Genomic DNA, 18,353 nt, shown 5'->3' with positions numbered 1-18,353 from the left:
CACCCTGATCGACTCAGACGTGCCGCCAATATTCACGGCACCATAGAGGACGTCCTGGCTTTAGGAGTAGAGCAGCAGGTGGTAAGACTCAAGCTTAAACACGTGGTGGCAAGTTTCTGCGACCCAGAGACGTACCCATCGTCAAGAGATGTTGATACTTTTCCACCGGAAGTCATCGTGGCGGTTGGGATTCACCCTAAACATGCAGTAAACCCGAAGAGGATCCTCACAGACGCTTTGGAGAGGTTGAGCAGTTTGCTCACTAATCCGCGGGTTGTGGCGATTGGTGAAGTAGGGTTGGATCACTCGGTGGACCCGGCAGACTGGTGGTACCAGATGAAGCTGCTGCAGAAACTCCTGCCCATCATCCGAGAAAACAAGGTTCTAGTGCTCCACTGTCGGGGAATTACCGGCGACAATGGTATGGAGGCTCATCTGTTGTTGCTTCACCTGTTAAAGCCCCTTTCCAGACAACAGAGGATTCAGCTCCATGCCTTTAATGGGAACCAACTGGTGGTCGGGTGGTGGTTGGAAGTTTTCCCTAACACCCACTTCAGTTTTAACAGGAGTGTTGAAAACTTCACCCCGGAGCAAGTGGCCGCTGTAGTCAGCATGCCTGAGGATCTTCTCCTTATTGAAACAGACGCCCCTTACTTTACGAGGCCCCATATGAGGTTTTCGGCGCCAGCGGAAGTTGGGGATGTGGCGGCGATGTTGGCTGGACTTCGAGGGGTGACGACGCAGCATATCCTGGAGATCACTACAAGAAACGCCGTCAACCTGTTTGGTGAGATCCCCACAGGGCAGGTTGCCCTGTAGATCAACCCTAGTAATTGATGGTCCTCAATGTATGCCAGTTTGGCGATCCAGGATGGGCACGAACAACAACACCCAGCAGATGGCCGACTATTACCTGCGGCGGAGGTACCGGGTTCCGGGAAACGGCTCCAACAATAAAGACGGGGGGAGTGTTGTGGCTGACCTGCTGGACTGTTGTGTGTGACCTGGCGGAAGCGCGTTGAGAGCATGCGCAGACGGAACGCCGAACAAAGGACGAACTCTCAGTGAAATAAGATGTTATATTTTAATTATTAAAGTACTGTTTTACCTTGATCAGTGTTAGTTATTAGTAAGCGGAAAGTCAAATAAGAGTATTTACATCAGAATTTTTACTTTGAACACAAATACAAATAGAGGTCATCCATTAAAACTTTTAAAACAAAGGTGTGCACGCGACATTCGCAAGAACTTTTTCTCCAATCGCATTGTAAATATATGGAATAATTTACCAAGTGCTGTCGTCACATCCAAGAACACGGATACTTTTAAAAGACGCCTAGATAAATATTGGATAAACCACCCAATGGTGTACGATCATAACTGTGACTATAATGAAATAACCGGAGGCAAAACACCGAGACTATTAAATAGCGATGACGAAGAAGAGGCCACTACAGAGGTCCAAAAGACCTGCGGTGGTAAACCACCTAAGGTAACTAAGGTAAGGTTAAATGTAGTAGCTAACAATTCAAGATGGCTTACAATCGGTTTTGCTTGGGCATGCGCATTGCAAGCCTATTTGGTTTGGTCCCGCCTTTTTCTCCATATATGGTCATTTGAGCTTGTGGACGGCCGTGGACCATCCACCTAGTGATAGCCATTATGTGTTTTACATGCTAGCGCATTTAAAAATCCCGTTTCAAATACATTGTTGTCATGTTGACAAGCATTTTTTTAAACAACTAAATAGAACTGAAAAACTTAAAAACAGTATACCACACTGATCCTTTGAAAAACGTATAGACGAGTTAATTGTTATTGTTTACATTCGGGATTTTCCGCGCATGCGCACTGACTGGTTGGCAAAAACACTGGTTACAGTCACGTAAAACATGTATAAAGGGCTTTTGTTTAGTCAATTAAACGATAAAAAATCCGAAATAAACATTACAAGTCTTAAACAATAGTGCAAATATATCATATTTAGTACTAATAAATGTATCATCATATATATAATTTCCTCTTTATAAAAATACAAATTAGTTATTAGTATCAGAGTAAACGTGGTCGGAAGACTAAATACTGACAATACCACACAACAAAACAATACATTAGCCGTATTCTTTTTTATAGTAAGACTTTAAAAAATGATATTTCAAAACTTATAAAACATATATTAATTTGATTATAACTATAAACGGTGTGGATATTGTTATTGCTCATCAGCGACCGAAAGTGTATTATAAGAGGCGCATTTAATCAATTATAAAACAAAGCCATAAAAAAGGAATACATTAACAATCGTTAAATGTTGTTGTAATTTTCTTTTCCATAGAATGAATTTTCGTTTCGTTTCCATTGAATAACAATATTAATACATTTTAATATACAAATGAAAATAAAACCTGCATCTTGTGCAAATTGAACTGTCTTTGCATGTATATTGAAATCTCTTAACAAGTAATAAGGAGTGATACATTTAACAATCTAGCATTTTATGATAAATATATGTATTTATTTAATTTATTTTACGCAAATACTGTTTATCCATTGTGATTGCTTGTTTTCATGATGGTGTTACGTGCAATGCAAGAACGTATAATCTTTACACTAAATTGACGAGTTTACATTTGCCGGTACCCGCGGTAAATACATCAATTGTGTAGCAGTAATATTGAACAATATTTTAACTTTAAAGACATAAAGCACTGTATTATTATGATTAAACTGGCTAACAAATAAATACACATGTTCCTGTTAATCCGTTTCGGACAAATATCTTCTTTTTTTAATATGTTAAATTATTTATTAAAGCAAATGTTACGTATTTTGGCTTTAATATTTGGCTTGCTCAATATGACTGCTCAATATGCCAAGAGATGACATGGAAGTATCATAAAGTCTGCCACATGTGGTCTATGCAAGGACCCAATTAAAGTATAGGTCCCTATGTTTATGACGCCGGCATGTTTTCTGTGTAATTGTCTGGGCAGTCTCCGATCATAACGAGATAAAATGCTTGTGACGAACAACGGTTCAATTAAACACCAGGTTAGAAATGCTGAAACAAGTGTCAAAATTGGTGTGCACAATTAAATAAAACAATTAGATTTATGAATTTATTTGTTGTGTAACAAGGTAAGTTTGTACAGATATATTAAGATTAAAATCAGTTACTATATGTTGCGAACAAAAAGCGATCTACTTGTTGTTTGTTTCCATCCTTATTTGTGTTCTTTCATTAAATTTAATTTATTCTAAACGAATTTACATTTCTGAAATTTTGTATCTAAAATGGACGTGAAAATGCGGTTAGTAGAGATTTTTGTGGTAACCACATACCGAGCTCGTAGATAGTGTACGTTCCACTCCAGAGCTCGTTTTTAGTAAAAACAAATAATAACAACAATATAATCGTTCAAAAAAAATGAATTTCCACGCATGCTTATGTTTTATTCAGACATAAATAGTAAAATTATATTTGATACAGTTCATGATTATCAGTAAAAACGATGATAATGTCAACCTTCTCTATATGCGCTTATATGAATTCCACCTCTTTTTGCCAACCAGTGGGCGGAGTCTTAACTTTGCAAGTGCGTGTGACGTCACGCGTTAACTCGTCTATACCACACAGATCATATTACTGTAAGAATAGTTTTCTTGAATTTTGTTTCGTAAATAAATAACAGAAACCTGAAAATGGATGCACAATGATATAGTGTAAGCTCCGCCCATAAAATTTATTTCTTAATTGCACCAGAGGTGATGTTTTTGTGTAAAAAAAATAATGTCCCCACACTGATCCTACCCTTTTCTTACCGTTCAAACGCGCGGTTGCACTTTACTGAAAAAATACTTATTTGTTTTATAAAATCATGATACCTATATAAAACTCTCATGAATGAGCGGGCTCTCCACTTTATCCCATTAAAAATGATGACATATTAAAAAAGTTATTCTTAAAAATCTTACCTTCGTCGCGCTTTTGTTGATATTTTACTCCCCACACAGATCTTAAAAAGTCACGTGGTATAGGCACCGTGACGTTGCAGTTTAAGAGAACCGCGTTGCGTGACATTTAATCGTTTGAAAGTGCTCGTTTAGAATTTGTAATTTGATTCCGCGACGTTACCTATTTAAAAACTGAACGTTGTTAAACTTGTTTGGAAATCCAGGTTCGGATTGTATTTGAATTCGAGCGTTTGTTTGTTGTCGTGTTGTATTTTGAGTTTTTAAACTTCCCCAGGGTTCGTGGAACGATGTCCTTTGCCGGGAAGCCTTTAAAGTTTTGTTATCCCCACGCTTTTTGAAAAAAAGGTGGGGATATTGTGGTGATCTCCGCCGTCCGTCCGTCCGTCTGTCCGTCCGTCTGTCCGTCCGTCCGTCCTGGCCACTATCTCCTCCTACACTAAAAGCACTAGAACCTTGAAATTTACACACATGGTAGCTATGAGCATATGTGCGACGGTGCACTATTTGGAATTTTGATCTGACCCCTGGGTCAAAAGTTATAGGGGTTGGGGTGGGGCCGCGTCAGAAATTATCACTCATTTTTTTAGGTTATTTTACATTTACTTCTTTATTTCTACACCGATTCACTTCAAATTGATACTGGACCTCACCTATGACAATACGGTCAATCTCAACCATGCATGGCCCCATTCCCAACCCTGGGGCGCCCCGCCCACATAGGCCACACCCACCAAAAATTTCCATTTACTATAATTTTTTCATTTCTACACGGATTCACTTCAAATTGATACTGAACTTTTGTTATGACATTAGGGTCAATCTCAACTATGCATGGCCCCAATCCCAACCCTGGGGCGCCCGCCCACATAGGCCACACCCACCAAAAAAATCCATTTACTATAAAAAAAAATTAGGTTATTTTACATTAACTTCTTCATTTCTACACTGATTCACTTCAAATTGATACTGAACCTCTCTTATGACAAAACGGTCAAACTCAACTATGCATGGCCCCGTTGCCAACCCTGGGGCGCCACGCCCACATAGACCACACCCGCCCAAAATTGCCTTTTACTATAATTTCTTCATTAATACACTGATTCACTTCAAATTGATACTGAACCTCTCTTATGACAATACGGTCAATCTCAACTATGCATGGCCCCATTACCAACCCTGGGGCACCCCGCCCACATAGGCCACACCCTCCCAAAATTGCCTTTTACTATAACTTCTTTATTTTTACACCCATTCACTTCTAATTGATACTGAACTTCTCTTATGACAATACAGTCAATCTCAACTATGCATGGCCCCATGATCAACCCTGGGGCGCCCTTGGGTCAAACATGCGGCGTGGGGATACGCGTCGGCCTCTGCCGCGCCATTTCTAGTTTATTCTGTTTCAGGTGAAGAACATGTCTGGTGCAGCAGCAATGTTTGTGTTCTTATAGGGGATTCCAATGTCCATCGTTTGAAGTCTGCGTGTCCTCCAAATGCAAGGATTGACTTTCTGCCCGTATCTGGTGAATAATTTTTAACTGTTTATAGTTGAGTGTGAAACCCAACATGTTTCTGTGGCATGCTGCTTTATATTACCCCTTTTACTGTCTTATATAGTCGATATAAATTGCCGCCATAGTCTTTTGATGTTTTTTGAGTTGGCATAATTATTTTAGCTACTGTCTTATACTGCAGTGGGGACGATTGAACTTTACCGGTACGCAACACTTTACATCAAACAGCGTACCCTAACCCTTAACACCTAACACATAACAACTTACGCAACGCCTTATTATCCTTTTATCCTATATATTTCTTTAGTATTGGGGGCTACCGCCCCCAAACCCCCGCTTTGTCGATGGTTGTAAACAACTGCGTACCGGTAAAGTTCAATCTAGCCCTGCAGTGTTTGTTGCTGCCTTTGGAAAAAAGGTTGCTAATTTTAATATTTATTTGAAGCTTTGTGTACCAAATAATTGTTTTTATGCCCCCGGTAGGGTGGCGTATAGCAGTTGAACTGTCAGTCTGTCTGTCCGTCCGTCTGAACACTTTAATGGTCATAACTTTTTCAATATTTAACATAGCACCGTGATATTTGGCATGAATGTGCATCTCATTGAGCTGCACATTTTGAGTGGTGAAAGGTCAAGGTCATCCTTCAAGGTCAAATGCCTAATATGTGGCATCTGTCCATCCGTCCAAAAACTTTAACATTGGCCATAACTTTTTCACTATTGATGATAGCAATTTGATATTTGGCATGTATGTGTATCTCCTGGAGCTGAACATTTTGAGTGGTGAAAGGTGAAGGTCAAATGTCTAATATATGGCGTCTGTCCGTCCATCCGAAAACTTTAACATTGGTCATAACTTGTTCACTATTGATGATAGCAACTTGATATTTGGCATGCATGGGTATCTCCTGGAGCTGAACATTTTGAGTGATGAAAGGTCAAGGTCATTCTTCAAGGTCAAATGTCAAATATTCCGTTCGTCCGAATACTTTAACATTGGCCATAACTTTTTAAATATTGAAGATAGCAACTTGAAAATAAAATTATGCATGTGTATCTCTTGGAGCTGAATATTTTGAGTGGTAAAAGGTGAAAATCAAGGTCATTCTTCAAGGTCAAATGTCAAATATTCCGTCTGTCTGAAAATTTTAACATTGGCCATAACTTTTTAAATATTGAAGATAGCAACTTGATATTTGGCATGCATGTATATCTCATGGAGCTGCACATTTTGAGTGATGAAAGGTCAAGGTCATCCTTGATAGCAACTAGATATTTGGCATGCATGTGTATCTCATGGAGCTGCACATTTTTGAGTGGTGAAAGATCAAGGTCATCCTTCAAGGTCAAAGTTTGAAAACATGTAGATGGCTTCAAAGCGGTGCAATAGGGGGCATTGTGTTTCCAACAAATGCATCTCTTGTTTTTAAAGAAATGCTTAAAACTCCACTGATTACTGCTTTAATACCCAAAAAGATATTTTACCCTGACAGTTTCATGGTATTTACATGTACACGTCATGTATATTATTACACTGATAAAACATGTATTATGGAATCAAGGAAAATACCCTTTCTGCTGTAACCAAAATGGGAAAAAAGATTGCAAATCCAGAAACTTGACACAACATAGAACAAGTGAGATAAATATTAACAAAGATAAGCTTGCTTGTCTAGAACATAGCAATGATGACTATTTTACATAATATTCAATAACAAATGACAACTCAAGAAAAATTATTGCAAATGAAAACCAATTCCAAATGGAAGATCTTATTTTACTATGCAGGTGCAAAGTATGTGTCTGACCGGAAGGGCTTTAGAAAGCTGCTGCATCAAGAGCTGATGTCAGGTTGTTACGACATACTGTACCTGCATCTTGGCTCTAACGATGTTTGCTGCAAGGATAGCGATTTTTACCGGTATGTTGAACAGTAATTTTTCAGTTTTAGTTTTTATTTAACCTATTTACCTTAGCTTTATTGCAGCGAACGCACTATGCTCATTGAGACACTCGAGTCTGTTCCTGGGAAGAACCAGAACTTGGTGTTTATGGAGAAGATAATGAGAACCTCCTAACTCCCTATCACTAGGCGAACACCACATTCACTACACCATTATGCTTTTACATTGGCCTGTATTATTGAATGTCCACACCAACCCCCTAACTAGAAACCCTGGATCCGCCACTGAACAGCTTAGCAGCATGAATAAAAATGAGCTTGATCAACTTAGTATCATTTTCTTATTGGATTTTTTTGGATTGGCATTTTAATGAAATAAAATAAGTTAGTTTCTCAAATATTTTTGTAGTTGTTTGTAACTTTTTATGCCCCCGGTAGGGTGGCACATAGAAGTTGAACTGCCTGTCAGTCAGTATGTGTGTCAGTCTGTCCGTCCGTCGGGAAAAAAAACTTCAACGTTGGCCATAACTTTTGCAATATTGAAGATAGAAACTTGATATTTGGCATGCGTGTGTACCTCATGGAGCTGAACATTTTGAGTGGTGAAAGGTCAAGGTCATCCTTCAAGGTCAAATGTCAAATATATGACATCTGTCTGTCCGAAAACTTTAACATTGGCCATAACTTTTTCAATATTGAAGATAGCAACTTGATATTTGGTGTGCACATGCATATCATGAAGCTGCACATTTTGAGTGGTGGAAGTTCAAGGTCATCCTTCAAGGTCAAAGGTAAAAAATAATAATACAACGGCGCAATAGGGGGCATTGTGTTTCTGACGAATACATCTCTATTTAATAATTGTTTGTGATGGGAAGATAATACAATGAGCAACTAATACCATTAACTTATTATCCCTCGCCATAGGAGGAGGGATATTGTTTTGGTGTTGTCTGTCCGTCCAGCACTTTTGTGTCCGGAGCCATATCTTGAAAGTGCTTTGGCGAATTTCATTGAAACTTGGTATGAGTATATATATGGATAAGAGGATGATGCACGCCAAATGGCATCGTACACCATCTGTTGATAGCAGAGTTATGGTCCTTTGTTTCTTAAAAAATGCTTCTTTAGTGTCAAATATAACACTTTTGTGTCCAGAAGCATATTGGCAGGGTATATCAATTCAATGAATTTGCTTTTTAGCTCATCTATTTTTTGAAAAAAAATTATGAGCTATTGTCATCACCTTGGCGTCGGCGTTGGCGTTGGCGTTGGCGTCGGCGTCCGGTTAAGTTTTGCGTTTAGGTCCACTTTTCTCAGAAAGTATCAATGCTATTGCATTCAAACTTGGTACACTTACTTACTATCATGAGGGGACTAGGCAGGCAAAGTTAGATAACTCTGGCGTGCATTTTGACAGAATTATGTGCCCTTTTTATACTTAAAAAATTGCAAATTTTGGTTAAGTTTTGCGTTTAGTTCCACTTTTCTCAGTAAGTATCAATGCTATTGCATTCAAACTTGGTACACTTACTTACTATCATGAGGGGACTGGGCAGGCAAAGTTAGATAACTCTGGCATGCATTTTGACAGAATTATGTGCCCTTTTTATACTTAGAAAATTGACAATTTTGGTTAAGTTTTGTGTTTAGGTCCATTTTATTCCTTAAGCATCAAAGCTATTGCTTTCATACTTGCAACACTTACTAACTATCATAAGGGGACTGTGCAGGCAAAGTAATGTAACTCTGACTGGCATTTTGACAGAATTATGTGCCCTTTTTATACTTAGAAAATTGAAAATTTGATTAAGTTTTGTGTTTAGGTCCACTTTATTCCTACAGTATCAAAGCTATTGCTTTCATACTTGCAAGATTTATGAACTATCATAAGGGGACGGTGCAGGCAAAGTTATGTAACTCTGACTGGCATTTGGACGGAATTATGGGCCCTTTATACTTAGAAAATTGAAAATTTGGTTAAGATTTATGTTTTGGTCACTTTACCCCTAAAGTATCATAGATATTGCTTTCATACTTGGAACACTCACAAACTATCATAAGGGTACAGTAAAAGGACAAGTTGCATAACTCTGGTTGTCATTGTTACGGAATTATGGCCCTTTTTTGACTTAGTAACTTTTTATATATGGTTAAATTTTGTGTTTCGATCCACTCGAAGTATCAAGGCTATTGCTTTCAAACTTCAAATACTTACATGCTATCATGAGGTTACTGTACCTGGCAACTTGAATTTTACTTTGACCTTTGAATGACCTTGACTCTCAAGGTCAAATTATTAAATTTTGCTAAAATTGCCATAACTTCTTTATTTATGATTAGATTTGATTGATACTTTGATGAAACTACTCTTACCTGACATACCACAATAGACTTCACCCAAACCATCCCCCGTGCCCTCCCCCCCCCTCCCCCCCCCTCCCCCCCCCCCTAATTTTTTTTTTTTTTTTTTTTTTTTTTATAAGATCATCTCACAAATGACCACCACACCCTCACACTATACCCCCACCCCACCCCCCCCACCCCCCCCCCAAATTTTTTTTTGATTTTTTTTTTTTTTTTTTTTTTTTTTTAAGATCATCTCACAAATTATCACCACACCCTCACACTATACCCCCCCCCCCCCCGATTTTTTTTTTTTTTTTTTTTTTTTCGCTTTTTTGGAAGATAATGTAATAAATGTCCACAACCCCACACTATACACCCCTCTTCACTCCACTCCTCCCTCCTTTGTGATTGAAAATGAGAGTCCCTTCACCTTTAAAAAGAAAATAGATGAGCGGTCTGCACCCGCAAGGCGGTGCTCTTGTTATTTTTAGTTGTGTGACAGAGATCCTTGATGTTGTATTCAGTGTGTGCACTGAATTACACGTGGTGCTTTGCGAGATTCTTCCACGTGATTTTGATGTGAGAATGTTTCCCCGATGGCCACTCTCAGGGGCACAGTTGAGGAACTACTGCCAGTGGATAAGGAGCGCAAACAGCATGCTGTGGGAACTGAGTCACCATGTGCCTTCTGTGAGATACATGGACTATGAAGCAACTAAACAGGTATAGGGAAAGATCTAGAGTGAAATAGGAAGTTTCTCAGCAACTGTTGCATGGAATTTCATCATCATGAAACTTAAAATAAATTTATGCATCATTATACTGCGGTGGACCGATCCCAAATTCTGTTCAGACATCCTTCTTTGCTCAAGAGATATGCCCCCTTAATTAGTGAAAATTGACTTAATAACTTTTACATGAAATATCATGAATTTTAAAATAGATGTATTACTTTGTGGTGGTACACTTGCACGTTTTGTTGGTTTCAGCTCTAGACGTAAAGCCCCATAATTAAAGATGTCTGTCTGTGCTGTAATCTGGAAGTTAAAGAAATTAAAAAATAAACATGTATTATTATTTTTAGCTCATCTATTTTTTGAAAAAAAATTATGAGCTATTGTCATCACCTTGGCGTCGGCGTCTGCGTCGGCGTTGGCGTCCGGTTAAGTTTTGCGTTTAGGTCCACTTTTCTCAGAAAGTATCAATGCTATTGCATTCAAACTTGGTACACTTACTTACCATCATGAGAGGACTGGGCAGGCAAAGTTAGATAACTCTGGCGTGCAATTTGACAGAATTATGTGCCCTTTTTAAACTTAGAAAATTGATTATTTTGATTAAGTTTTGCGTTTAGGTACACTTTTCTCAGAAAGTATCAATGCTATTGCATTCAAACTTGGTACACTTACTTACTATCATGAGGGGACTGGACAGGCAAAGTTAGATAACTCTGGCGTGCATTTTGACAGAATTATGTGCCCTTTTTATACTTAGAAAATTGAAAATTTTGGTTAAGTTTTGTGTTTAGGTCCATTTTATTCCGTAAGTATCAAAGCTATTGCTTTCATACTTGCAACACTTACTAACTATCATAAGGGGACTGTGCAGGCAAAGTAATGTAACTCTTGACTAGCATTTTGACAGAATTATTGGCCCTTTTTATACTTAGAAAATTGAAAATTTGGTTAAGTTTTGTGTTTAGGTCCACTTTATTCCTACAGTATCAAACCTATTGCTTTCATACTTGCAACACTTATAGACTATCATAAGGGAACTGTGCAGGCAAAGTTATGTAACTCTGACTGGCATTTGGACGGAATTATGGGCCCTTTATACTTAGAAAATTGAAAATTTGGTTAAGTTTTGTGTTTTGGTCCACTTTACCCCTAAAGTATCATAGATATTGCTTTCATACTTGGAACACTTGCAAACTATCATAAGGGTACAGTAAAAGGACAAGTTGCATAACTCTGGTTGTCATTTTTACGGAATTATGGCCCTTTTTTGACTTAGTTACTTTGAATATATGGTTAAATTTTGTGTTTCGATCCACTTTACTTCTTAACTATCAAGGCTATTGCTTTCAAACTTCAAATACTTTTATGCTATCATGAGGTTACTGTACCTGGCAAGTTGAATTTTACCTTGACCTTTGAATGACCTTGACTCTCAAGGTCAAATTATTAAATTTTGCTAAAATTGCCATAACTTCTTTATTTATGATTAGATTTGATTGATACTTTGACAAAACTACTCTTACCTGACATACCACAATAGACTCCACCCAAACCATCCCCCGTGCCCTCCCCCCCTTTTTTTTAAAAGCATTTTTTTCGCATTTTTGGAAAATATAGTTATAAATGTCCACATGTTCATGCTATACACCCCTCTTCTCTCCACCCCTCCCTCCTTTGTGATTGAAAATGAGAGTCCCTTCACCTTTAAAAAGAAAATAGATGAGCGGTCTGCACTCGCAAGGCGTAGCTCTTGTTTTAGTAGTTCTTGCATAAGTTTCGTCAGGATGATCATTTTGGTCAGTTCAGAGTTGTACACTCTAATTGATTGAAACTAAAATATTTTTTCATTTGTTGAGGGAAACCAGTTCATCGAATTTGCTGCTTTAATATCTAAGTTATGTTTAAAACAAATTGGTACGGTAACTATCTAATCAAAATTTAATTTTAAGAAGTCCCTGTACTTGTCCCATGATGGACTACATCTGAGTGCTGAAGGGGCTAGGAGGTGTTTAGCATCCATACAGGACGACCTGCCAAACCAGCTGTGTGTGGAGGCTGCTGTTCAAGATCCTACAGAATGGCCAGCTCTCTCAGCCACGGAAGTACTGGTTCAGGAGCATGACAGCACCATAGCACTCTTTTCGGATATTGTGCAGACTGTGAGTTTAGTGCTACAACAAAGTGGACTGCATTTATGAGCCGTAAGCAAATGTGATTTATGCACAAAACTGCAATTCCGCGTCAGGCTAAAACCTTAACATTGGCTCTAAAATCAAAGCGCTTCCACCTACAAATATTCATAACAATTTGATTTTGCTGTAATGTTTATATTTTTAAATAAAATAAGCCGTTTAAAAAAAAGTATAATACCTGTATTATGGTTAAATAAATTGTAGGGAGCTCAGCCAGAGATTCAAGACAAGGTGGATGCAAGTGAAGTACCAGTTCCCAGGGACATTAAGCCTCAGACACATAAAATAACGGTAACTTTTCTATGCATTTAATCGTACAGATATTTCATCATTTTTAATGAACATTTATAAAGTGATTGCAATCCAGTATTGATTGCTCATATGGCTTGTTACAGCCTATAAATTAATGTTATGTCTAGAGCCGTTAAGCTGGGCACATGTCATGTCTCTTTTTAGCCTCGCCTTTTTGCCCCTGATCAGCACCATAATAATAAATGCCCTTCATTATTGGTAGCTGTAAGGCAATAGTTGGACTGCAGGTCCTATACTTCTAAAGCAATGCCTTTAATCATCTAAGGCATTGTTTGTCATTAAGTGGTAAACAAAAACAGTTCAACAGATGTCTTTGTGTGAAAGCCAGACCACAGAGTTGATGTCATAACCATTCAGTTATATCAGAACATAACATTCTGTAATTGTATAAAAGATAAACTAGTTAGTTTATATAATTTTGTTTTCCATATTTTCACACACACAATTCATTTTCAGGTTGTCACAGCCAGAGCTAAGAGGTCTGCAACCAGAAATACCAAAAGATATGGAAAGAAGGTAAAAAATACCGTTAATTTCAGATAACCCTCACTGTTTCATTGTGGAAATGTCCTACTGGTTCTTAAAACTAGGTTTTTTTTGTTGAAAAAAACCCCACAACCAAACCTATTTTGAAAGTAAAATATAAGTAAAAGACCATATTAGTGTTATTATTTTGCGGACATATTTCCTTTCTGTTGTATTCTGCATATTATTATATAATTGTTGTTATTTTTCAAAATGGTCAACTTTGGTGGATGAGGTTTTGCACTTATGCCATGCCTGTACATGCATGTGTAAATTGTTTCAGTTGGCAAAGAAATGCCACACAAGGTATATAAAGCTTGATTGGTGCATTTGTTATTGTTGACATTTTTGTTTGCATGTACATGCATGTGTTAATTGTTTCAGTTGGCAAAGAAATGCCACAATGTTTTATGTGCTTCCACCTATAACTTTGAAACTTCACATGTAGCTGCACCTTGATGAGTTATACATGCCACACCCTTTTTTGTGTCACTAGGTCAAAGGTCAGGATCACTGTGAACTCTTAAAAAAAAGAAACTGCACCTGCAGCCGAGCGTTGGCACCTGCTATGCGGTGCTCTTGTTTTTATTCATCATCATGTTACTGGTAGTGAAATCTGTGTGAAATAAATAGCCATAAAATACCGATAGGGAAAGCACAGTAAATAAATGCAGATTTATACATGTTATCAAGGAATAGGAAGCTTGTTTGGTGCACTTTGTTTTGTTGTTTTTGCTTTCGTTGAAAAAATCTATTTGTTAACATTTACATGTATTATATCCTTTAAGTCATTAATTTCTGGCACATCTTTTTATGCCGCCGAAGGAGGGCATATAGTGATCGGACTGTCTGTCTGTCACACTTTACGTTTAGGTTTCGAAAAATGCTCATAACTTCTTTGTCGCTTCAGATAGCAACTTCATATTTGGCATGCATGTGTATGGACTAAGCCTTTCCATGCGCACACAAATTTTGACCCCTGTGACCTTGAACTTGGGGTCTGCGTTTAGGTTTCGAAATCTGTGTTTAGGTTTCGAAAAAAGCTCATAATTTCTATCAAGCGTTTATAGGGGGCATAAGTCATCCTATGGTGACAGCTGTTGTTTACCTATATATACATAAATGTAATGCATTCTTAACTAGTTACATAAAAATCACCTTTCTTAATGGAATTACATACAACATAAACATTTGCCAACATAAGGCACTCATTGTTGCTTTATTTTTAGACACCCGAACAATATTTATTAGCGAGGCTGTTTTCGGAGAAAACCCGAGGTATTGTCATAGCCTGCTCGTCGTCCGCTAAAACCTTATCATTGGCTCCAAAATCAAAGTGCTTCCACCTTCAACTTTGAAACTTCATATGTATATGCACCTTGATGAGTTCTACACACCACACCCATTTTGGGTCAGTAGGTCAAAGGTCAAGGTCACTGTGACCTTTAAAAAAAATCTGACAAGCTTTCGCAGCCGAGCGTAGCATCCGTTATGCGGTGCTCTTGTTTTATATTAAAACTTGCTGCATGAATGCTATTACTGCAGTAACTCTCTTGTTAGTTTCATGTCAAATAGGTTTAATCGTTTTGTTAGTTTTATATTGACGGTCATTGGAATTAGTGGTCATCCAATATTGTCCGGGACAACAAAAATATAGTTCAGACATAGTTTCCCTTTTTTACTGGATGGCAATTTTTAGCCTGAATGAATATTAATTTTACATGATTGTGCATTCACAGACACTGCATTAATGATCCTGTTTTTTTGTCATGCATTAAAGGTCATGCTGCAGTGGATTTGTTTACCTTGACATTACTGAAGATGTGGCTGTTTTCCTGCCTGCATACAAGTTGAATGGCTTATGCTTGGTACTAATTTTATGATAATATGCTCCATACTTTTTAACACTTTCCATCTTGACAAGTAACATAAATATTTCTTTCATAGGTATTTTCATTACTTTGATTTTAATATAAATCAGCAGAATGTGTGTTTGATTCATCTGTGTCCTATTTTTATGTATCATAATATAGTAATTGGTTCAAGCATGAAAGACAATGATTGCCCTGCTTATATGACACTATATTTGTGACATGCCAATTGATCTGATAGCATGGCACAATGCTATAAACAAATTTTATGTTTTCATTTAAAAGAATGAATTTAATGAAAGGGATGTATTCACATTATTTCAAATCATCTCCAAAGGTATACGCTTTTCAAATTATATAACTGGTAGTAATTTGTAGCATTTGTACTGGTAATATGGACTGATATCATAATAACTTTTCAGAAACGCAAGAAGATGGAAGTCAAGACTGGTAAGGTTAAAAGGGAGAAACCTACCATGAGGAAAAAGAAGAACAAACAGGTAAATCAATGACAGAAAGTATTCTTTCTTGTCAGATAAACAAAACTTGTTCAAGAAGATCCTTTAAAACACACATTCATCCTTTCATGTATGGTCATTTAGATGTTCTACAAATACAGTAAAACCAAGCTTTAAAGACGACACAAAGGACCTTATAAAATTAGTCTTAATAGTTGGTATTCTTACAATTCAGGTATAATTGATTTAATATCACCAATAACCTGTTAAGCCGGGTTTTGGTGTATGTAAGTCTTCCATGTGCAAGCTTTTCAGGACCAATCCTGGGCCTGTATTGAATTCATTATAATGTAAAGATGTTCTAAAGTATGAACCAATTGTGGTACATGTTTTTGTTTTGTTTCAATTTCCATGAGTTTTTCACAAATATTACTTAGATGCGATTTTAGAATCCTCAGGCTGAGTGGTATTTTTTAGGTCCCTTGCTACAATTGCCCAAACTGCAGGGTGTGCTGTTCATCTGAAGATGCCCTGCTCGACCATTTTATAAGGAAGCATTCATCCTGGAAAGTTGATAGGCCTGACACACTTTACAATCAGGTTTTTAAATGGAACACATATTGTTGTATAGCTTTATGTTATGTAAATATACTCTATGATTTTGAATGAAAAAATATAATACATCAGAACCAGTTTTGAAAAAAAGAAAGACCATAAAGCATTTAAAGCCAATGAATATTTGTAGATCAGAATAAGAGAAAAGAGTTGGCATTTCTAATAAAGACACTGAAACGGATATTTCTGAGCATTTCGGAAACCTGTCAATATTTAAAAACTACTGTTGTTCCCTTCTAGACCATGGCACTTTAGTTATACAAATGCATGATGACAGTGGCAATCTAGTTTGTTGCCTTAATGATTACTGTGAAATGGATGGTTCATTTAAAGCAAATGATTTTATTTTCACTACTAGGTTTTGTCAAGAAACTGGTGACTATCTTGACTGCACATGTAAAATATACAAAACTCTGCTTAATGTGAAGGAATTTAATATTAGGAACGAAGAATTTATAATTTTAGATTCTTAAGGAGATAACTGTGTAACTTGCATGCATTGTAAGTTTGTTAAATTGCATGTATTACCTTGTTTAGCACCGGACCATGTACAGTGTCCAGAATCATTGTCAAGAATCCAACACTTTGTTCAAAAGGCTTTGTGTTTTAACAATCAGGAAATAGTTGAAATATCTAGAAAACCAGAAATTAGAAAATATTCTGTTCTTATAGAAGGTGACGAGTATCCAGCTTTTGTTCATTTTAGCATGAACAAAAGGCTTGGTAAATGCACTGTGTCATGCACTGCTGGTAGATGCCGTTCTCAAAAGAGTTATAAGAGAAATATAAGTACTTTACTAAATTCGAAGGTTTGTAGGCACTTAAACTTATTTAAATCATATACTCACATGTGGGAAGATTTAATTCATACAACTAATGATAACAATGATGATGAAGAACAGCAGTTATTTGATGACAATATTGATAATGAAATGCCTGTTTCGGTTACATTAAGTACTGCTGCATACAATAACTTCAATGAGGAATCTGGACTTTGGAATTTTAAGTGTAGAAGTAAACATTCTCCCAGACTTAAAGACACTAATGAGTTAAGGAAAAATATCATAAAACGTGATCAGCGGAATGATTCTAACCTTGTTCGATGTTCAGATGGCTGCCTAAAAGGACCTGTATTATTTCCAGATATTCCAGACAATACCTGTCCCTGTGGAAGCGGTTGGCTCAAGCGAGAAGATGACGATAATTACAGTGAAAATGGACTGACCATACACGAAAGACAAAGGACATTAACTATTTACACAAATTTTGCACCTGTAAAATGTGACATTCATATACGTGAATGCTATAATTCAATTAGTAAGCCATGCAGAATTCTTTGGGATGAAGGGGACTTAGATTGTATACATGTATTAAGTAGGGATACAGCAGCAGGAGATGAAATAGGGTGGGAATTTGTATCTATGGTTATGAATTCTAGTTGCACTTTTTCCTCTTACTGCCAGTTTAAAAATGAGATGTATAAAACTCGCCACAATAAGGCTAGGTTTATGGATCAAACAGTTTTTTTAAATTTTTGGTTCAGTTGGGCTTCAAACATGAAAATAGATTTCCGTATACCCTGTGGTGTATGTGGTTATGGTCCTAAGAGATTGTGCTGTGATGGTACAAAAGTAGGGGTTGGATTTCGGAATTCAAATTATGAGGAAATTACAGAAACAAACCAGGCTTTGGGCATTAATAATACGCTGCATCGTAGAATGGATAGATGTTTTTTGAAAAATTTGAATGGAATAGACAAACAAGAAATGATAAACTTCGAACTACTTTAGATTACATTGCTCGGAAAGAACTGAATGAAATTAAAGAGAATGAAATTATTCCAGAGAGGGATTTATTGGACCGTATCGAGTTGTTAAAACAAGCACTGCCCTCTGAAGT

General features: G+C 37.2%; 1 protein-coding gene and 1 long non-coding RNA gene across 2 annotated transcripts; one reads left to right on the top strand and one right to left on the bottom strand.

Annotated features, from left to right (window-relative positions):
* Positions 1-4,323: 4,323 nt before the first annotated feature.
* On the bottom strand, positions 4,324-5,372 carry LOC127880094 (uncharacterized). The gene is made up of 2 exons (XR_008049416.1): positions 5,099-5,372; positions 4,324-4,947 (listed from the first exon to the last, which is right to left on the bottom strand). It is a non-coding gene; the product is annotated as an uncharacterized LOC127880094 (long non-coding RNA).
* Positions 5,373-5,374: 2 nt separating this feature from the next.
* On the top strand, positions 5,375-17,740 carry LOC127880086 (uncharacterized). Its single transcript, XM_052427316.1, has 11 exons — positions 5,375-5,501; positions 7,281-7,413; positions 10,236-10,467; positions 12,431-12,640; positions 12,878-12,964; positions 13,442-13,501; positions 13,794-13,816; positions 15,291-15,378; positions 15,804-15,881; positions 16,317-16,439; positions 17,598-17,740. Exons 2-11 carry the CDS (start codon positions 7,337-7,339, stop codon positions 17,676-17,678), a joined length of 1,059 nt encoding a protein of 352 aa, XP_052283276.1. The 5' UTR covers positions 5,375-5,501; positions 7,281-7,336; the 3' UTR covers positions 17,679-17,740.
* Positions 17,741-18,353: the final 613 nt, after the last annotated feature.

The sequence above is a fragment of the Dreissena polymorpha genome, chromosome 4 (genome assembly GCF_020536995.1).
Source record: "Dreissena polymorpha isolate Duluth1 chromosome 4, UMN_Dpol_1.0, whole genome shotgun sequence".
NCBI classification, from domain to species: domain Eukaryota; kingdom Metazoa; phylum Mollusca; class Bivalvia; order Myida; family Dreissenidae; genus Dreissena; species Dreissena polymorpha.
This window is presented reverse-complemented; position numbering and strand designations above follow the sequence as displayed.